This window comes from Carcharhinus amblyrhynchos, chromosome 8 (assembly GCF_965287045.1).
Source record: "Carcharhinus amblyrhynchos chromosome 8, sCarAmb.v2.hapA, whole genome shotgun sequence".
In the NCBI taxonomy this organism is placed as follows: domain Eukaryota; kingdom Metazoa; phylum Chordata; class Chondrichthyes; order Carcharhiniformes; family Carcharhinidae; genus Carcharhinus; species Carcharhinus amblyrhynchos.
Window position 1 is genome coordinate 83025490 of NC_137331.1, and position 23118 is coordinate 83048607.

General features: G+C 43.5%; 1 protein-coding gene across 4 annotated transcripts in view; it reads left to right on the forward strand.

Moving 5' to 3' along the window:
• The window catches only part of wwp1 (WW domain containing E3 ubiquitin protein ligase 1), a 180632-nt gene that overhangs the window by 99716 nt on the left and 57798 nt on the right, over window positions 1-23118 (forward strand). For all 4 annotated transcript variants that reach the window (XM_080194352.1, XM_080194353.1, XM_080194350.1 and 1 more), the window contains exon 7: window positions 14721-14899. In XM_080194352.1, coding sequence (XP_080050478.1) covers window positions 14721-14899 — 179 coding nt within the window. The remainder of the gene's footprint in view (window positions 1-14720; window positions 14900-23118) is intronic.

Genomic DNA, 23118 nt, shown 5'->3' on the forward strand with positions numbered 1-23118 from the left:
GAATAGTGCAATTATATTTATTTCAGTGAGAGCTATGTATCTTACTTTTAAATGAAGTAATTTATATTCAACAACCTGCTTTTTTTATCTACTTGTTTACATTGCTAAATCACCTGAACTCAATGTGGCAGTTGTTGTTGTTCGTCCATCGTCATTGATGAGGACCTCGACACCATTAGTCATTTTGAGGCTGGTTGCAGTGTGTCCGAAGATGACTGATCAGGCCAATTCAGACATGGAATGTCCTGGCACATATTGGACAGACACGTGTAGGCACTGTAGTTGTTGCGCAGGTGGCTCTGGACTTGCGCAGCTCATGCTTAAGTTGTGCTTCAGCAATACACCTTGCTTCGTAAGCTTGACAGCCTTGCAGATGAGGCAGTGCTAGGTGGTCATGTCTATGTCAAGCAACTTCCGGGAGGCCTTGAGTGTGTCTTTGAAACATTTTTTCTGCCCTCCATGTGAGCGTCTTCCAGCAGAAAGTTCTCCAAAAAGGAGATGCTTGGGTAAGCACTTGTTTGATATACAGGGATGTCATGATCTACCCACCGGGTCTCCGCTCTCACCAGCAGCGCATGGACTGATGGTAGACATGTTCTAGCGAGAACTTCAGTGTCTGGTACTTTGTCTTGCCATCTGATGTGAAATATTCTGCAAAGACAAGTCATGTGGAAATGCTTGAGCTGTCTTGCATGCCTTTCATACACAGTCCACGTTTCACAGGCATACAGGAGGGTGGTGAGTACCGTGGTGCTGTAGACCTTCAGTTTTGTTGCTGGGCTGATTACTCAACATTCCCATACAGTGGAGCGCAGTCTACCAAAAGCAGAACTTGCCTTTACTATTCTGCAGTTAACTTCTGTATCAATAGTCACTGCTTGGGAGAGGGTGCTGCCAACATAAGTGAACTGGTCCACTGCCTGTAGTTTCTGCCCTTTGATTGTGATTATGGTTTTGTGTACAGTGCATGAGGAGCAGGCTGGTGCATGACTTCGGTCTTTTTAATGTTGATGGTGAGTCCAAAATTGTCACAAGCCATGGAAAATTTGTCCGTACTGACTTGCATCTCTGGCTGTGAGCCAGCGTACAGGGTGCAATCATTGGCAAAGAGGACATCTCTCAGAACAGTCTCCTTCGCTTTGGTAATAGCTTGAAATCTTCTCAGGTTGAAGGCTTCCTATCCACTCTGTACTTGAGGCTGATTCCAGCAACACTGTCTTGGAAGGCATCATTCAGCATGGCAGTAAACATCATGGTGAACAGTGTGGGTGTGAGCACACAGCCCTATTTGATGCCATTGGTGACTGGGAATGCCTCAGAGGATTCTCTGCCATCCAGTACTCTGGCCATCATGGAATTGGCATTCCATCTGAATGAATTGGGAGGGGGGGGGGCAGTCCATGAATCTCCACGGGCCTTGTCGGCTTACAGTGTCGAAGGCTTTCGTGAGGTCAACAAAGGTTGTGTAGAGTTCGCGATTCTGCTCCTGACAGTTCTCCTAAAGCTGGTGCACAGCAAAAATCATGTCAATAGTCCCGCGACCTTTGCGGAAGCCACACTGTGACTCTGGAAGCAGGCCCAGCTCCAGATGAGTGACTAGACAATTTAGCAGGACTTTGGTAAGGGTTTTTCCTGAGATGGAAAGCAGTGAGATTCCTTGGTGGTTGTCGCATACTTGCCAATTGCCCTTCCTCTTGTAGAGGTGTAGAATGGAAGCATCTTTTAAGTTCCTGAGGAATGGATCCTTGCTTCCAAAAGGACTGGAACAACTCACTGAGCTTCTTGATAAATACAGGACCAGCAGCTTTGTAGATTTCTGCGGGTAGGCATCTGTCCCTGGGGCTTTGCCACTGGATAGCTGGCTTACAGCTTTCATGATTTGGCTACTACTGGTGGGTCATCCATGATATCAACCTAGGGAATCCTGTCTATTGCCTCATTGTCAATAGATGACAGTCGGTTGAGGACAGCTTCAAAGTGTTCAGCCCATCTCTGTAGGATCTGAGCCCTCTCTGTAATGAGAGTTGTACCATCTGTACTCAGGAGGGGGGAGCTCCCGAGAGATTGACGTCCATATAGTGTGTTGAGAGCTTCATAGAACCGTTTCAAGTCATTTTTGTCAGCGTATCCCTGTATTTCATCTGCCTTGGTGCTCAGGCAGGCATCCTGCATTTTATGCAGTTTATTCTGGACTGTCTTGCGACCACTGGTAAAAGCATTTTTCTTGGCAGCTGATGATGGGTCGTTCTGACAGGCCCTTGAAGACGGTGCTTTTCAGCAAGTATAGCCTGTATCTCCTCATCATTCTCATCGAACCAGTCATGCTTGCGGGTAGAGGGCCAGAGCATCTTCAGTGCAGATGTATGGACAGCATCTCTGAAGCGCTCCCAGTCATCCTCAGCACTGCCTGCGAGGTGTAGGTCAGCAAGCTTGATTTCTAAGTTTTCAGCCAGTGCTGAAGCTATGCTGGGGTTCTTTAGCTTGGCTGCATTGATTCTTTTCATAACCTTGCTTCCTTGTGGTTGCCTCTTGGGTCTGATATGGAGCCTCATTTTGGACACATTGAGCCTGTGATTTGCCTGGTCACTCTGACACCCTGCCTGTCTTTTCTCCTGACAGTGACATAGTCGATAAGATGCCAATGCTTAGAGTGGGGATGCATCCAAGAGGTCTTGTTACAGGTAGGCAGACAGAAGGTTGTGTTGGTGATGAGGAGGTTGTGTGCTGCACAGGTCTTCAGTAAGAGTAGGCTGTTACTGTTACGTTGCCCACTCCATGCCTCCCCGTGACTCCCTGCCAGATTGCAGAATCAACCCTACTCTTGCATTGAAATCACCAAGTAAGATCAGCTTGTTGATACTGCTCACTACTGATAGGGCATCTAGTTCGTCGTAGAACTTGCCTTTCTTCTTGTCCGGGTTGTTCATTGTGGGGGCATAGGCGCTCATCAGGATGGCTTGACTTCTGTTCTGTAGCGGAAGCTATAATATCATAAGCTGGTCGTTCACACCCTTGGATAGACTATCAAGTTTCCGAACAAGATGACTCCTGAACCGCAAATCCAACTCCAGCATCACGACGCTGATCGACCACTCCAGAGAAAAGTGTACTCCCCTCCAATTTCAGTCAACTGACCTATGTTGGCAAGACTAGTTTCACTCAGGGCTGCAACGTCACTGTTGTATCATGCAAGCTGTCTGGCAACTATTCTTTCTGGTCTGTCTGCTGTAGGGTTGTCCAAAAGCATGTGCATGTTCCAAGTGCCAATGGTGAGTGGTGTCACCTTGTGTTTTATTTTGTTTGTTCGACCGCAAGATGGGATCCCCGCCAGCCGTGATAAACTGGCCAGGGTGTAGTGAAGCAGGCAACGTTTAGGGCACCTTTTCTAGCCCCTTCCTCATTCTACGGAAGTGAGCTGTGCTTTCCTGAAGGGGACTGCTCGGTTGCCCAGGTAGGTGCCGAGTTTCACTGCTGCTTTGGTCAGCTGAAAACGACCATTAGACCTGAGTCCCTGTTTGCAGGTCCGTGACTACAGCTGCCAATGTATCCACACCTACTGCTTTGTTGCTTGCCCATCGCCTCAGGACTTCAAAGGTTGAACAGGACCCATGATGATGATGTTGAGACTAGCGCTTGATTTGGATTAAAGTGAGGGAGAGTTGCTCAGCGTCAACCTCACTCTCTCTTCCCAATTCCCATCTAGATCCAGTGTCAAGAAGGCTGGAGATGGGACTAGACGCAGTGGATGCCTAGAACGTCTTCTGTGTCTTGTCCTGCTCTTCGCGTTCCACGACGCTTGCAGAGACTGCCTTCTTGATCATTGGACCTTCCATTGGTCTTGTCCACGCAATCCGCCGGAGTCTGTTTTCACATGCAGGGATAGACGTCTCCCTATCTCACCAAGAGTTGAGACCCGTCAGCTACCCTCACCTGGTTTAGCCGGCTTGTCGAAGCCGTTGCCCGGAGTGTAGTTGCTGTCGCATGCAAACAGCTACGGGGCGCCACAGGTGAGAGCTGAGTGCCAGGTGGGGACAAAGGGTGGACAAATTGCCCTGAAAAGGATGCGACGTATTCCCCCACCAGAGGTACTACCCCTCCCTGACACCCCATACATACCCCAATGTGGCAATAATGTGACTATCTAGGAGCTGTGATAATAAGTGTGGTCTGTTAAAAGCATTTTACATCCGGATTCACAGTTCAAGACTGTGGAATGTGATGGAGGAAGTAGAATTTTATAAGAACATAAGAACATAAGAAATAGGAGCAGGAGTAGGCCATCTGGCCCTTCGAGCCTGCCCCGCCATTCAATAAGATCATGGCTGATCTGTCGTGGCTCAGTTCCACTTTCCCGCCCTCTCCCCATAACCCTTAATCCCCTCTCTTATCAAAAACCCATCAACCCGCTTCTTAAAAATATTTAGCGAGGCAGCCTCCACCACTTCAACGGGCAGAGAATTCCAGAGATTCACCACCCTTTGAGTGAAGAAGTTCCTCCTCAACTCCGTTCTGAACCGCCCCCCCTTTATCTTGAGGCTGTGCCCCCTAGTCCTACTGTCTTTTTTGAGCGGGAAGAGTCTTTCCACCTCTATCCTATCCATCCCATTCATCATCTTATACGTCTCAATGAGATCTCCCCTCATTCTTCTAAACTCTAACGAGTACAAGCCTAGTTTATTCAGCCTCTCCTCATAGCTCAACCCCCTCAACTCCGGTATCAGCCTAGTAAACCTCCTCTGCACTCCCTCCAGGGCCAAAATATCCTTGCGCAGGTGCGGCGCCCAAAACTGCACACAGTACTCCAGCTGCGGCCTCACCAATGCCCTATACAGCTGCAGCAAGACCTCCCTACTTTTATATTCAATCCCCCTCGCTATGAAGGCCAGCATCCCATTCGCCTTGGAAATTACCAAAGTAAGAAAACTGCATGAAGATTGTGAAAAGCTTTTTGACTAACATTACATTACTGAATTGGTTTCAGACTGTTAGCTCTCAGCTGTTGCTAGGATAGTTGAGCAAGCAGAATTGCTGGCACAATGGTGGATGTTGCAGAGCAGATGGCGAAGGAAGAAACGGCACTGACATTTTGAGACAGGCCAACTCGTGTTGTGCCCATAGAGTCACTGCAACTCCCATGAGGCTGCAACTTGGCACAGCCACTATCTGCAGGAGAGCATTCTGCAGAAGATGAGCGACTCTTTCAAAGCCCATACCTATTATAGCTAGCAACATGCTCTATATTTCACTATGTACTAGGCCCATATAATTCACTGTCTAAATCACATATTGTGGCAATTTCTGAGCTGCAATGGAATGACCGACTGTTTTGAAGGAATTGAGGAAGATGAGTGGAGATAGGAACACCTCGGCTGTAATAACAAAAAATGTTGTTGGTGCCTTTGATTAATACATTCTTAGTACTGTGGGAGTAGTAGAAACCAGATTGGAGGATGGAAGAATAAGAAAAAAATACATTGAGTGGTGGGATTTTAGTTGCAAGGCAAAGACACATTCCAGATCTTTAGGGACAAAGGAAACATTAAAGATCAGATGGTATTTGCAGAGATTGGGTTAATGTTAGGTTTCCTAAGGAATGTGTGTGTCGTACCCTAATACAGCGATAGATTGATAATGTCTGTAAACTTGAAGCTAAGGAAATTTTGTAGTCAGAAATATCATGAGAGGATCAGAGTAGCAGGTTTCATGAATTACATGTTTTTGAGGTAAAGATGGACATAAATAGGGTAGGTGAGAATAACTTGGTTAGGAAATAGGATTGAGAGTTGGATGCTGAAGTTGTTGAACAGTCAGTGGAGACTGTGTAAACGACTTTGCAAAAAGCCTATGAATTCTTTCCTTTTAGAACTTGAGATGAAGATAGCTGTGTGTGTGTGTGTGTGTCTTTGTGCATGGAGGGAAAACTGACTAGCTAGTTTGTGCTGGTGAGGATATTGGAACTCTGCCTATCTTCTATGATGGCTTTGGAATAAAGAACAGATTTAGACAGAAAGTGGTGTTGCAGTTTGAAATGTTTTCAGGCAGGTATGGCACTTGCCAACAAGATAGTTGAAAGCCATGTCACCTGGCCATCCACTTATAACTAGTGGGTTTAAGGTTGCAGATATATATGTTATATAATTGAGCAATGATGAGAGACTGGTTTTCACCATGCTTGTGAGCAAGTGAGTTCCAAGTCATTAGCACCCTGTGTATATAAAGTTCTTCCTGACACCACGCTACCCCACCCACTCCCCCACATATCTATGTCCCCCAGTCCTTGTATCATCAGCTGATGAAAATTGTATTTCCTGGGCTACCCGACCCAACCTGCAATTATCTTGTACAACTCTATCAAATTTCCCCATAATTTCCTTTCCTCTAAGGAGAACAACCTCAGCTTTTTCAACCTGGCCTTGTAGGCTAGGTTGCTTTACCAGAACTTTGTATAATTTCTCTACTTTCATACAGTATTTCAGTTTATGAAACCCAAGATTAGCTGTATGTTTTGCTAACCATTCTCAATATGTCTTGTGCTTCTCAAAAATCTAGGCACATACGCTCACCCCACCACCTCCCCCCAACCCAATCTCTCTCTTTCTGCACATACTTTAGAACTATGCTGTTATGTCTGTATTGCCTCTCCCCATCCCTTCAGCCAAAATGCATCATCTCGCACTTCCTCATATTAATTTCCATTTGCCACATGTTTGTTCAATCTGCTAGCAAATCAGAGTCATGTTGCACTTGATCACTTTCATCCTCACTGAATGTCATTCCAGAAATTTGTTTTTTTAAAATAAACCTTTAAAGTGTATTTATTTTATTTCCTTCAGTTTTGCTTTTTGACATCTTCCAACAAATCCATGTTTGTTCATCTTTGTTTCTTTGACTATTTCTGACTTTGTTAGTTATTCCCTGACAGATAGCTTTTTTTGCCCCTGCTCCCTTTCATCATTTATTTCCATAGGGTAAAGGTGAGTTGCATATTGAAATTAACATACCGATTTCATTTTTTAAGAATTTAAGTAAATCTTACTTCTCGTAGTTTGAAAGTAACTCTTCCTTAACCGAGTACAGAGAGAGTGAGTAAGACAGATATTGAATGAGCTTCATGGAAACAAGGCTGAGAATTAGCATACAGAAAGGAGAGTTCAGAGTTATAGCTTCATAAAATGCCTGTGCTTAAATGCCAATATATTTCCAATGCTGGCATTTGTTTTTTTTTATTTCAAAGTCCGCGATTTTCATTTTTTTTCTGTGTGATGAACTCTTGAAAATACTTTTCTGCATACACTGATTTACTTCTAGAGACTACCCGACCTTTCAAGAGACTACTTATGGGAAATTAAGCAGCCTGATCATTATGGGTTCTTTCTTTGTGCAACAGTAGAAAATATATGCTATTAAGTCAACAAGAAAAAAATTGTAATCTTGAGGTCCTCAAGTGTAACTCAGATTGAAAAACATTTTTAATGGCATCGTGTGGGAAAAAGTTTTGTTTCAATTTGTACATCGGTAGAATAACAAAAGAATTTGCTGTAACCAGATGCATAATTAAATGTGCCATTTAAATTTGAAATACCACATATTGTTAGCTGTTGTATGTTTCAGCTGTGGTGATGATGGAATGGTTCTGTTGCTTTGCGGTCTAGATCACTAAAATATACACTGGGAAAAACCCTTTGACTTTTTTTTTAACTAAAAGAAGTTTGAAAATTATATGTTCAAAAAAATCCCTTCTACTAATGAAAGAAAAAGGTTGAAGCATTTCAGTTTTCCTAACATTTTAGTACAACAGTTCAGAATTGGTGATGGTGATCTTTGGGATGCACAATGATGTTTTTTTTTCGGCTTCTGAGACTAGACATAGGATTATCTCTGTTTCGTGTTAAACTGGTCATAACCTGGCAGCTATTGCAAAATTGCATCACTGGCAGCATTTTTATGGTTGGTCTATTTATGAATTATCATGTGTAATCATATCTGCTGTCAGAAGTGGAAACAATTATTGTGTAAAATATTATTGCTGTGAAGAACTTGATTCCAGATTGTTCCACATGCTTAACTAGTAAACAGTCTGTTAGTTGCAGAATTTCTCAAGTTTTTTGGAGGAATAATTCAAGGAGAAATGAAGCAGTAATTCTGCACTGATAAGCAGGATGAATTCTCATGTATACCAGCCAATTAAAATTGAATTTTATATGCATGGCCTTTTTAAGAGCAGTCGTATAATTTTGAAGGCAAATATTTTTATTGAATATTTTCTTTTCAAAGAACAGAAATCTAATTAAGCAATAAACATATACATTGCTGAGTTAGATGCAACAGTTGCATTGCACACAGGAATTCAGTGTTAATAGGGTCCAAGCCAGTTGATTAAGTTGAAACCAAGACGCGGAGCTTTTCTTTATTGACAGAGTTTGCTAACTTTATTCAGTATCTCAGCTCTCCTCACACATACCCAAGTGTCCCAGTTTTCTCCTATTTATGTTCATATAATTACCAATAAAAATGAAAAAATAGATTAACTAGCTCATTGATAGCCCTTTAAAGGGGCATTGTAACAGAAAGATAAAACTTCTAAAGGAAGCTTAGCAAAGCAAATTAAAACGTGCTTTTGGGGCTGATGATGGACCCCATACACTATGGTGCCCAGTGGCCGTGGAATGCCTCAAGTATACCAGTGGACATCACAAGCCCTCTCTCTGTCTCCAGGGACATTCAGAGGCAAATATAACTGTAGATGACCCTTTCAATTGCCCATTGCCTGGATCTATTGATGGCCACCTCAAGGATGCCCACGGACAAGCCAACAAGGAGGTTTTCCACACTGCACCCCTCTACACATCGGGTGCTCAAAGATCAGGGAGCATGGGGCTGAAATCCACCAAAGTTTGAGGAGCAGCACCTTCAAATAATTGAAAAGGGATTGCAAGCTCGCATAAATTTGGAATGCAGATTGCAGAAATACAGCTTCTCTGGAAGCCCATGAACCATCTTAACTTTGGGTACACTGGACTACTGTGTGCCACCCACTCCACACCAAATTCCTAATGATAAAGGGAAGGACTACCACATAAACCTCAACTGGGGGTTACTGACTGCAGGACAGAGTGCCATGGTGTGTCGAGATGAGTGACGAAGGTGGGGTAGTGGAGGGTGTGCGACAGCATCCTGCATGGGCAACCCCTCTATGTGAAATGGAAAGGCACAGAGGAAATTTCTGTGAGATGGTCAAATTGTGGGGCTGAGGTTCCTAAGGGCAGCTTTGGGACCCATGGCCAATGTGAATTTCATCTTAATATTCATCTTATAATGAAGAAGATACATCCATGATTTTCACAAAATAATGTGAAAAGTTGTATAATTCAATACCTCAAACACTTGGTCAAATCTTAAAATTTTATTTAATAAAATTGGAATATGACATTCAGTTACTGGAAACCTGTTGGCTCTCAAGATAGCTTTTACAGTGCACTGCTGCTATTATTTGAGAAGTATATCTTCCAACACATGGAATTTCTGTTTATGGATAATATATTCTATTTCCCGCTCCTGTGTGTGAATACTTATTTAATATAAAGAGTTGTCTTGGACACTGATTGGTGAGCCATACAACCAAGGGAGATAGCAGGACTTATCCAAACTCAGTTGAGTTAGCTGATCATAGCCCTGGTGAAGCTATAATTGGTCATGATGTTGTTAGCCATGATGTTGTTGATGCCGCCACTGGACTGGGGTGACAACATTAAGTTAAAGTCCAATAGGTTTATTTAGAATCACGAGCTTTTGGAGCATTGTTCCTTCATCGGGTGAGTGGTTATGAAAGTAAAAAAATACTGTAGTTCTCAATGTTGGTCAGTGTTGAGTCACCCTGTTGGTAGTGTGTACATGTGAATATTGTGAGAAATCTCACAGCACCAGGTTAAAGTCTAACAGGTTTATTTGGTAGCATGAGCTTTCAGAACGCTGCTCCTTCATCAGGTGAGTGGAGGATTGGGTTCACAAACAGGGTATATATAGACATAGATTCAATTGCAAGATAATGGTTAGAATGCAAGTCTGAACAGGTAATCAAGTCGATACAGGTACAGACGATGCAAGTGGAGTGAGGGTTAAGCACAGGTTAGAGGTGTGAATTGTCTCAAACCAGGACAGTTAGTAAGATTTTGTAAGCCAAGGCAAGTCATGGGGGTTACAGGTCGTGTGACATGAACCCAGGATCCTGGTTGAGGTCGTCCTCGTGTGCGGAACATGGGTATCAATTTCTGCTCGGTGATTCTGCATCGTCGTGTGTCTTGAAGGCTGCCTTGGAGAACGCTTACCCGAAGATCAGAGGCTGAATGCCCTCGACTGTTGAAGTGTTCCCTGGCAGGAAGGGAGCAGTTCTGCCTGGTGATTGTCGAGCGGTGTCCATTCATCTGTTGTAGCATCTAAATGGTCTCCCCAATGTACCATGCCCCAGGACATCCTTTCCTGCAGCGTATCAGGTCGACAACATTGCCAAGTTGCATGAGTATGTACTGTGTACCTGGTGGATGTTGTTCTCATGTGAGATGATGGCATCTGTGTCTATGATCCAGCATGTCTTGCAGAGATTGCTGTGGCAGGGGTGTTGTTGTCATGTTGCTATTTCCCTGAAGGCTGGGTAGTTTGCTGCAAGTAAAGATCCACTTGAGGTTGCGTGGTTGTTTGAAGACAAATAAGTAGTGGGCATGTGAGGATGGCCTTGGTGAAATGTTTGTCTTCTTCAATGTCATGTTGAAGACTCTGAAGAAGATGTCATAGCTTCTCCGCTCCGGGGGAGAACTGGGTACTCCGTTTGCCTTCTAAGGAGGTCAGGATGGTTTTTCGCCGCGGCATGACGGAACTATCCATCAATGAGTCGAGCGCCACATTCTGTTCTTAGGTGGGTGTCTTTCAGCGTCAAATCAGTGTCTGTTGTGTTCCTCCTCATCTGAGCAGATCCTGTGGATACCACAACACCACAATCCTGCCACAGCAACCTCTGCAAGACATGCCAGATCATCGCCACGGATGCCATCATCTCACCAAGGTGGTGTTCAAGACACATGACAATGCAGAATCACTGAGCAGAAACCGATAGCCATAGAACATAGAACATTACAGCGCAGTACAGGCCCTTCGGCCCTCGATGTTGCGCCGACCAATGGAACGAATCTAATAATCCTCTAACCTAAACTATTCCAATGTTATCCATATGCCTATCCACTGACTATTTGAACACCCTTAAAGTTGGTGAGTCCACAACTGCTGCAGGCAGGGCATTCCACGCCCTTAACTACCCTCTGAGTAAAGAACCTACCTCTGACATCCGTCCTATAATTATCACCCCCCAATTTAAAGCTATGTTCCCTTGTGTTAGCCATCACCATCCAAGGAAAAAGGCTCTCACTGTCTACCCTATCTAACCCTCTGATCATTTTGTATGCCACAATTAGGTCACCTCTTAACCTCCTTCTCTCTAACGAAAATAACTTCAAGTCCCTCAGCCTTTCCTCATAAGACCTTCCCACCATACCAAGCAACATCCTGGTAAACCTCCTCTGCACCCTTTCCAATGCTTCCACTTCTTTCTTACAATGCAGCGGCCAGAACTGTATGCAATACTCCACATGCGGCCGCACCAGAGTTTTGTACAGTTGCAACATGATCTCACGGCTCCGAAATTCAATCCCTCTACCAATAAAAGCGAACACACCGTATGCCTTCTTAACAACCTTATCAACCTGGGTGCCAACTTTCAGGGATCTGTGCACATGCACACCTAGATCTCTCTGCTCGTTAACACTACCAGGAGTCCTTCCATTAGCCCTATATTCTGTACTCCTGTTATTCTTACCAAAGTGAATCACCTCACACTTTTCCGCATTAAACTCCATTTGCCACCTCTCAGCCCAGCAGTGCAGCTTATCTATGTCCCTCTGCAAACTGTAACATCCATCCTCACCGTCTACAACTCCTCCGACTTTGGTGTTAGCAAATTTACTAACTCAACCTTCTACACCTTCATTTAGGTCATTTATAAAAATGACAAACAGCAGTGGCCACAAAACAGATCCCTGAGGCATACCACTTGTAACTGAATTTCAGGTTGAATATTTCCCATCAACCACCACCCTCTGTCATCTATCAGCTAGCCAATTCCTGATCCAAACTGCTAAATCACCCTCAATCCCATGCATCTGCATTTTCTGCAGTAGCGTACCATGGGGAACCTTATCAAATGCTTTGCTAAAATCCATGTACACCACATCAACTGCCTTACTCTTATCCACTTCTTTGGTCATCTTTTCAAAGAACTCGATAAGGTTTGTGAGGCATGACCTACCATTCACAAAACCGTGTTGACTATCCCTAAGTAAGGGATAGTAAGTTAGTAAGGTCGTGCCTTACTAACCTTATTGAGTTTTTTGAGAAAGTGACCTAAGAGGTGGATGGGGGTAAGGCAGTTGACGTGGTATATATGGACTTTAGTAAGGCGTTTGATAAGGTTCACCATGGAAGGCTTCTGCAGAAATTGCAGATGTATGGGATTGAGGGTGATCTAGGGAATTGGATTAGGAATTGGCTGGCGGATAGGAGACAGAGGGTGGTGGTTGATGGTAAGTATTCGACATGGAATTCAGTTACGAGTGGTGTGCCTCAGGGATCTGTTTTGGGGCCACTGCTGTTTGTAATTTTTATAAATGATCTGGATGAGGGTATAGTTGGGTGGATTAGTAAATTTGCTGATGACACCAAAGTCGGAGGTGTGGTAGATAGTGAGGAAGGGTGTCTTAGTCTACAGGGAGACTTGGACAAGTTACAGAGCTGGGCTGAGAGGTGGAGGATGGAGTTTAATGCGGAGAAGTGTGAGGTAATTCACTTTGGCAGGAATAACGGATGTGTAGAGTATAGGGCTAACGGTAGGACTCTGAATAGTGTGGATGAACAGAGGGATCTAGGTGTATGTGTACATAGATCCCTGAAAGTTGGGAATCAAGTAGATAGGGTTGTTAGGAAGGCATATGGTGTCTTGGCGTTTATTGGTAGGGGGATTGAATTTAGGAGCCGCAGCGTCATGTTGCAACTGTACAAAACTCTGGTGCGGCCGCACTTGGAGTATTGTGTGCAGTTCTGGTCCCCACATTATAGGAAGGATGTGGAGGCTTTGGAGAGGGTGCAGAGGAGGTTTACCAGGATGTTGCCTGGTATGGAGGGGAGGTCCTATGAGGAGAGACTGAGGGATTTGAGGTTGTTTTCGTTAGAAAGAAGGCGGCTACGAGGGGACCTTATTGAAACATATAAGATGATTAGAGGTTTAGATAGGGTGGACAGTGATAGCCTTTTTCCTCGGATGGAGAAAGCTAGCATGAGGGGGCATAGCTTTAAATTAAGGGGTGGTAGTTATAGAACGGATATCAGGGGTAGGTTCTTTACCCAGAGGATGGTGAGGGATTGGAATGCCCTGCCTGCTGCAGTTGTAAATGCGCCTAGTTTGGGGGCGTTTAAGAGATCCGTGGATAGGTTTATGGATGGTTAGGGTTTGGTTTAGGTTAGAGGGTCATTGTTTTTTAACTGGTCGGCGCAACATCGTGGGCCGAAGGGCCTGTTCTGCGCTGTTATGTTCTATGTTCTAATCAATTTATTTCTCTCTAGATGATCATAAATTCTATCTCTTATAATTCTTTCCAAAACTTTGCACACAACAGAAGTAAGGCTCACCAGTCTATAATTCCCAGGATGGTCTCTACTTACCTTCTTGAACAAGGGGACAACATTTGCTATCCTCCAGTCTTCCGGCACTATACCTGTAGCCAATGACGACATGAAGATCAAAGCCAAAGGCTCTGCAATCTCCTCCCTAGCCTCCCAGAGAATCCTAGGGTAAATCCCATCTGGCCCAGGGGACTTACCTATTTTCATACTCTCAAGAATTGCCAACACCACCTCCTTATGTACCCCAATTCCCATCTAGCCTAAAAGCCTGTATCTCAGTATTCTCCTCGACTACATTGACTTTTTCCTGCGTGAATACTGATGAAAAATATTCATTTATTGCCTCTCCTCTCTCTTCAGCCAAGTTCCGCACACATGAGTTTGGCCTCAACCGGGATCCTGGGTTCATGTCACACTCCCTGTAGCCCTCCATGACTTGCCTGGGCTTGCAAAATCTTAATAATTGTCCTGGCTTGAGACAATTCATACCTCTTTAACCTATGCTTAACCCTCTCTCCACTCGCACCGTCTGTACCTGTAAAGACTCGATTACCTGTTAAAACTCACATTCCAACCATGATCTTGCAGTTGAATCTGTCTACATATGCCCTATTTGAGAACCCAACTCTCCATTCACCTGATGAAGAGCAGTGCTCCGGAAGCTTGTGCTAACAAATAAACCTGTTGGACTTCAACCTGGTGTTATGAGACTTCTTACTGTGCTCACCCCAGTCCGATGCTGATATCTCCATATCGTGTGAATATTGGATGAGGATTGGACTGGACTATGCTATAGTCACATATGGATAGCTTGTATAATGGAACTGCAACACGGTAAGAACTTTAGAAAGGGAGTAAAAAGATTGTGCAGGAAAAGTATTAGTGTTTATTATGGCGGAATGATGTCTGAATTATAATTTGACCAGAAATTTTATCCAACAACATCGATATATGTGGTAGCTTCTGATGTGTTAACCTGAAATATCTTTCTTTTAAAGATCTAACACCGAAACCTCCAACTGTGCTGATAGTCCATCAACAAGTTCTTCACGGCAGTCTGCTGCCAGTTCTCCTGTTGTAAATGGAGAGAGTAATCATTCTCCCTGCCATTTAGCTGCCAGGCCTAAAAGTACAACAGCGCCAAAAAGCTCTACCACTCAAGATGCCAGCAGTACTGGTAAGCGTTTGTAGGTAATTCTGATAAATGTTAAGAGAAATACGCATTAACTGTAATATCTTCCAAAGCACTTCAAAACCAATTAACTACTTTTGTAGTGTCACCATTGTTATATTTTAAAGAAAGCAGCAACCATTTTGCACATGGCAAGCTTGCACCAACGGCAATGTGATAAAAAATAATCTGCTGTGGGGTTTGAGGTTGAGTGATTTGTACCTGGAATGCAGTACCTGAAAATACTGGAGACTGATTTAGTTGTGGCTTTCAAAAGGAAATCAGATAAAACTTCGAAAATAAAAATGATTTGCTGGACTAAGGGGGAAAATCTGCGGAGTGAGACTAGTTGACTTGCTCTTGTAGAGAACTAGCATGAACACAATGGGCTTAAAAGCCTCCTGTACTGTAACCATTCTATGATAGTTGAGTTTAATGGGCTGAAAAGCCTGCTGCTCTGTAACCATTCTATGATAGTTGAGGTTAATTATTTATTTAATTGGTTTGCGGGATCAATATTGGACTGTGCAGAGCATTCCTGCTCCTCTTTAAATTAGTGCCACTAGATCTTTTATATCCACCTGAGATAGCAAATGAGACTCTGATTTAAAATCTCAGTAATCCTTCAGTCAGTATTGCACTATATTCTAATCCTGATTGAGTGTTAAGTCCCTGGAGTTGGGGATTAACTCACAAAATTCTGACTTGGAGTCAAGAGTGCAACCATGGCTGATACCTATCAATTCTGACAACCAAGACAAAAAACCAGATCTAGTTGTAGGAGGAGGTGGTCTCAGTTGTGTGAAGGATAACTTTGTTGACATACATAATTATGGCTCGTTATTCAATATGTTTGATACCTGCTATATAAATTCCACGTAACACACACTAATGCACAAGGCTAGGACCATTGCAAATTCATTATTTCAACTAATGAGCTAGATTTGAACATAAATTTGAAATGCCTCATGTTGTGCACAGAAGTTCATATTCAGTACAAATTTATGGATGTGACTTGAAACATATATTTTATATTAGAACATAGAACATTACAGTGCAGTACAGGCCCATCGGTCCTCGATGTTGTGCCGACCAGTGGAACGAATCTAATAACCCTCTAACCTAAACTATTCCAATGTTATCCATATGCCTATCCACTGACCATTTGAATGCCCTTAAAGTTGGCGAGTCCACAACTGCTGCAGGCAGGGCATTCCACGACCGTACTACCCTCTAAGTAAAGAACCTACCTCTGACATCGTCCTATAATTGCCACCCCTTAATTTAAAGCTATATCCCCTTGTGTTAGCCATCACCATCCGAGGTAAAAGGCTGTCACTGTCCACCCTGTCCAATCCTTTGATTATCTTGTATGCCTCAATCAGGTCACCTCGCAACCTCCTTCTCTCTAATGAAAATAACATCAAGTCCCTCAGCCTTTCTTCATAAGACCTTCCCACCATACCAGGCAACATCCTGATAAACCTCCTCTGCACCCTTTCCAATGCCTCCACATCTTTCTTATAATGCGGCGACCAGAACTGTACGCAATACTCCAAGTGTGGCTACACCAGAGTTTTGTACGGTTGTAACATGACCTCACGGCTCCGAAATTCAATCCCTCTACCAATAAAAGCTAACACACCGTACGCCTTCTTAACAACCTTATCAACCTGGGTGCCAACTTTCAGGGAGCTATGCACATGTACCCCGAGATCTCTCTGCTCGTCAACACTACTAAGAGTCCTTCCATTAGCCCTATATTCTGTACTCCTGTTATTCTTACCCAAGTGAATCACCTCACACTTTTCTGTATTAAACTCCATCTGCCAACTCTCGGCCCAGCTCTGCAGCTTATCGATGTCCCTCTGCAAACTATAACATCCATCCTCACTGTCTACAACTCCTCCAACTTTGGTGTCGTCAGCAAATTTACTAATCCATCCTTCTACACCCTCATCTAGGTCATTTATAAAAATGACAAACAGCAGTGGCCCCAAAACAGATCCTTGAGGTATACCACTTGTAACTGCACTCCAGGTTGAATATTTGCCATCAACTACCACCCTCTGTCTTCTATCAGCTAGCCAATTCCTGATCCAAACTGCTAAATCACCCTCAATCCCATGCATCTGCATTTTCTGCAATAGTCTACCATGGGGAACCTTATCAAACACTTTGCTAAAATCCATATACACCACATCAACTGCCTTACCCTTATCCACCTCTTTGGTCACCTTTTCAAAAAACTCTAAGGTTTGTGAGGCATGACCTACCCTTCACAAAACCGTGTTGTTATCCCTAATCAATTTATTTCCCTCTAGATGAATGTAAATCCTATCCCTTATAATTCTTTCCAAAACTTTGCCCACAACAGAAGTAAGGCTCACTGGTCTATAATTCCCAGGATGGTGTCTACTCCCCTTCTTGAACAAAGGAACAACATTTGCTATCCTCCAGTCTTCCGGCACTATACCTGTAGCCAATGACGACATGAAGATCAAAGCCAAAGGCTCTGCAATCTCTTCCCTAGCCTCCCAGAGAATCCTAGGGTAAATCCCATCCGGCCCAGGGGACTTACCTATTTTCACACTCTCAAGAATTGCCAACACCTCCTCCTTATGTACCTCAATCCCATCTAGTCTACTACCTGGTATCGCAGTATTCTCCCCGACTACACTGACTTTTTCCTGCGTGAATACTGACGAAAAATACTCATTCAGTGCCTCTCCTATCTCTTCAGGCTCCACGCACAACTTCCCAGTGCTGTTTCTGACTGGCCCTAATCTTGCCCTAACCAATCTTTTATTCTTGACATATCCGCCAAACTCTTCTCATGTCCTCTTCTAGCTCTTCTTAACTCTCTTTAGCTTCTTCCTGGCTAATTTATAACTCTTCAGTGCCCTAACTGAGCCTTCACATCTCATCTTTACATAAGTCTCCTTCTTCCTCTTCACCAGAGATTCAACTTCCTTAGTACACCACAGTTCCCTCGCTCAACCACTTCCTCCCTGCCTGACAGGTACATATTTATCAAGGACTCGCAGTAGCTGCCCCTTGAATAAGCTCCACATTTCAGATGTTCCCAGCCCCTGCAATTTCCTACTCCATCCTATGTATCCTAAATCTCACCTAATAGCCTCATAATTACCTTTCCCCCAGCTATAACTTCTGCCCTTTGGTATATGCCTATCCCTTTCCATCACTAAGGTAAACATAACCGAATTGTGGTCACTAGCACCAAAGTGCTCACCTACCTTCAAGTCTAACACCTGGTCTGGTTCATTACCCAGTACCAAATCCAATGTAGCCTCACCTCTTGTGGGCCTATCTACATACTGTGTCATGAAACCTTCCTGCACACGTTGGACAAAAACTGACCCCTCTAACGTGCTTGAACTATAGCTTTTCCAATTGATATTTGTAAAGTTAAAGTCCCCATAACAACTACCCTGTTACTTTCGCACCTATCCAGGATCATCTTTGCAGTCCTTTCCTCTACATCTCTGGAACTTTTTGGAGGCCTATAGAAAACTCCTAACAGTGTGATCTCTCCTTTCCTGTTTCTAATCTCAGCCCATACTACCTCAATAGACAGGTCCACATCAAACATCCTTTCTGCCACCGCAATACTGTCCTTGACTAACAATGCCACGCCTCCCCCTCTTCTACAACCTTCTCTGCTCTGGCTGAAACATCTAAACCCCGGAACCTGCAACAACCATTCCTGTCCCTGCTCTATCCATGTCTCTGTAATGGCCACAACATCGAAGTCCCAGGCACCAACCCAGGCTGCAAGTTCATCCACCTTATTGCGTATGCTCCTCGCATTAAAGTATACGCACTTCAAACTACCCTCCTGCCTGCCAATGCATTGCTGTGACCTAGAAACGTTATCCATGTCCTCCCTATTCTCATCCTCCTGTACATTGGAGCTACAGTTCAGGTTCCCATCCCCCCTCTGAATCAGTTTAAACCGCCCTGAATCGCATTGGCAAATTTTCCCCCCAAGATATTAGTTCCCTTCTGGTTCAGGTGCAGATCCGTCTTGTAGAGGTCCCACCTACCCCAGAATAAGCCCCAATTGTCCAAGTATCTGAACCCTTCCCTCCTGCACCATCCCTTTAGCAACGAGTTCAAATGTTCTCTCTCCCTATTCTTCTCCATGCTATCCCGCGGCACAGGTAACAAACCAGAGATAACCACTCTGTTTGTTTTAGCCCTAAGCTTCCACCCTAACTCTCTGAATTTCTGTTTTATATCCCCATCCCTTTTCCTACCTATGTCATGGGTGCCTACTTGAACCACAACTTGGGGCTGGTTCTTCTCCCCCTTAAGGATCTCAAACACTAGCTCACAGATATCATGGACTCTGGCACCTGGGAGGCAACATACCAACCGCGAGTCTCGCTCTTTCCCACAAACTCTCCTATCTATCCCCTTAACTATGGAATCCCCAATCACTAATCCTGTTCTTTTCTTCCCCCTTCCCATCTGAGCATTAGGGACAGGCTCTACCCCTGAGACCTGTACTCCATGGCTTACCCCGGTTGAGTCTTCCTCCCCAACAACATCCAAAACAGAGTACTTATTTTGGAGAGGAACAGCCTCAGGGGATCGCTGCTCTGACTGCTTCTTACCCTTTCTAGCAGTCACCCATGCATCACTTTTAGGAGTAACTATCTCCCTGTAACTTCTGTCGATAGCTACCTCTGCTTCCCGAATAATTTTTAGTTCTTCCAGTTCCAGCTCCAGGTCCCTAACATTATATCTGTATTTAATTCATGAAATGTTTGCTTTATGTCATTACTCCAACGTCGACACAGTGTTTACATCTAAACCCTCATCCAACTTCTTGTACACAGCATGACATGCAACAGTTTAGTCTGAATACATTTAAATGAGCCTTTTGTAAAGTTAAATGTTATATGTTTACCTAAAAATCTAGTTTTAAATCCCAAAAACTAAGCACCTTGAAACCAAGACAAAACCAGATCTAGTTGTAGGAGGAGGTGGTCTAAATTGTGTGAAGGATAACTTTGTTGACAGACGTAATTATGGATAGTTATCCAATATGTTTGATACCTGCTATATAAATTCCACGTAACACACTCTAATGCACAAGGCTGGACCATTGCAAATTCATTATTTCAACTAATGAGCTAGATTTGAACATAAATTTGAAATGCCTCATGTTGTGCACACGAGTTCATATTCAGTACAAATTTATAGGTTGCAGACTAATTTAGATAAATTAGTAAATGAAACCTCTGTAGCAAATACCCCCAGTGTGGAAAAATGTGCCGAAATGTATTTAGGGTCGGGAAACTCCAGGTCAATGTATTGCATACAATTCTTAAAAGTAATAAAGAAGAATCGTGGGGATAATTGTTGATAAGTCTTTAAAGATGCACAAGCAGTGGGTTTTAATAAGATAAATGGACTTAATTTTTTACGTTAGTATCAGTCCTTGTGGCACTCTGAATTATACCTTGCCACCCTGGAAATAGTTATTCACTGCTTCTGTCCATTAGTCAACCCTTAACACCTGTTAATATATTGTTCCCCATCACTGATATTAGGCTAACCGGCTGCTAACTGGAGGCAGGGATTTGTGTTGTCAGCATGCATTTGTTATCAAATGATGTCACTCCAGCGTAATAGAACATAGAACATTACAGTGCAGTACAGGCCCTTTGGCCCTCGATGTTGCGCCGACCAGTGGAACAAACCTAATGACCCTCTAAACTAAACTATTCCAATGTTATCCATATGCCTATTCACTGACCATTTGAACGCCCATAAAGTTGGCGAGTCCACAACTGCTGCAGGCACGGCATTCCACGCCCTTACCACCCTCTGAGTAAAGAACCTACCTCTGACATCTGTCCTATAATTATCACCCCTCAATTTAAAGCTATATCCCCTTGTGTTAGCCATCATCATCCGAGGAAAAAGGCTCTCACTGTCTACCCTATCTAACCCTCTGATCGTCTTGTGTGCCTCAATTAGGTCACCTCTTAACCTTTTTCTCTCTAATGAAAATAACTTCAAGTTCCTCAGCCTTTCCTCATAAGACCTTCCCGTCATACCAGGCAACATCCTGGTAAACACCCTTTGCACCCTTTCCAGTGCTTCCAAATCTATCTTATAATGCGGTGACCAGAACTGTACGCAATTCTCCAAGTGCGGCCGCACCAGAGTTTTGTACAGTTACAACATGATCTCACGGCTCCGAAATTCAATCCCTCTACCAACAAAAGCTGACACACCGTACGCCTTCTCAACAACCTTATCATCCTGGGCGCCAACTTTCAGGGATCTATGCACATGTACACCAAGATCTGTCTGCTTGTTGACACTAATGAAGAGGAGGGACAAAAGACAGATCCTTGAGAGGTAATAATGTAGAATAGGGCAAGAAACTCTTGTGGGAAACACTGTGGCAATAGGTAGATAACAGTGGAACCATGCAAGCATAAATCTCATTGAGCTGGGCAACAAGGAACAGGTGTTGGAATTGACTGCTTAAGTCAAGGAAGTGAGGGATCATGCATTTTGCAGGGATGTAATTTGTGACTTTGATTAAGGCTGTTTTAATGTCATGGCAGGGACAGATACCTGGTTGAAGTTTCAGATGTGGGATTCAAGAGGTTCTCTTCATACAAATGCTTGAACTCACTTCCCTCTGGGCATATATTACTTGTTTTTCCCTCTTTGCATTTGTGCAAGCTTGTGGGTGTGGTGGTGTGATTTCTAAAGTGAGGTTACTGAAGGTGAAAGACTACGTCCAGTTTATCAGCATTATTATTTATTCCCATTGTTACAAGTTATTGAGTCATAGAGGTTTACAGCATGGAATCGGGCCCTTCAGCCCAACTTGCCCATGACACCCTTTTTTTAAACCCCTAAGCTAATACCAATTTCCTGCATTTGGCCCATATCTCTCTATACTCATCTTACCCATGTAACTATCTAAATGCTTTTTAAAAGACAAAATTGTACCCCCCTCTACTACTACGTCTGGCAGCTTCTTCCAGACACTCACCACCCTCTGTGTGAAAAAATTGCCACACTGGACACTTTTATATCTCTTCCCTCTCAGCTTAAACCTATGCCCTCTAGTTTTAGACTCCCCTACCTTTGGGAAAAGATATTGACTATCTCGCAAATCTATGCTCCTCATTATTATATGGACCTCTGTATGATCACCCATTAGCCTCCTACGCTCCAGAGGAAAAAGTCCCAGTCTATCCAGCCTCTCCTTATAACTCAATCCGTTGAGTTCCATTAGCATCCTAGTAAATCTTTTCTGCACTCTTTCTAATTTAGTAATATCCTTTCTATAATAGGGTGACCAAAAATGTACACAGTATTTCAAGTATGGCCTTATCAATATCTTGTACAACTTCAACAAGACATTCCATCTCCTGTATTCAGTGTTCTGATCAATGAAATCTAGCATGCTGAATGCCTTTTTCACCACTCTGTTCACGTGTGACTCCACTTTCAAGAAGCTATGAACCTGTATCCCTAGATCTCTTTGCTCTTTAACTCTCCCCAGGGCCCTATCATTAACTAAGTAAGTCCTGGCCTGGTTCAGTCTACCAAAATGCATCACCTTGCATTTATCTAAATTTAACCCCATCTGCCATTTGTCAGCCCACTGGTCCAATTGATCAAGATCCCATTGCAATCTGAGATGACCTTCTGCATTATCCACTGTGCCACCAACCTTGGTGTCATCTGCAAACTTACTAACCATGACTTCTATATTCTCATCTAAATCATTAATATAAATTACAAACAACAATAGACCCAGCACTGATCTCTGAGGCAAGCTGCTGGTCACAGGCCTCCACTTTGAAAAACAACTCTCCGTAACCACCCTCTGGCTTCTGTCATCAAGTCAATTTTGTATCCATTTAGCTATCTCACCCTGGATCCAGTGAGGTTTAACCTTATGCAACAACCTACCATGTGGCACCTTGTCAAAGGCCTTGCTATAGTCTGTGTAGACATCATCAACTGCACTGACCTTATCTACCTTCTTGGTTACCCCTTCAAAGAACTCAATCAGATTTATGAGACATGATTTTCCATTCACTATGCTGATGGTCCCTAATTAGTCCTTGTGTCTCTAAATGCCTGTAGATCCTGTCTCTCAAAATACCTTCCAACAACTTAGCCACCCCAGATGTGAGACTCACTGGCTAATAGTTCCC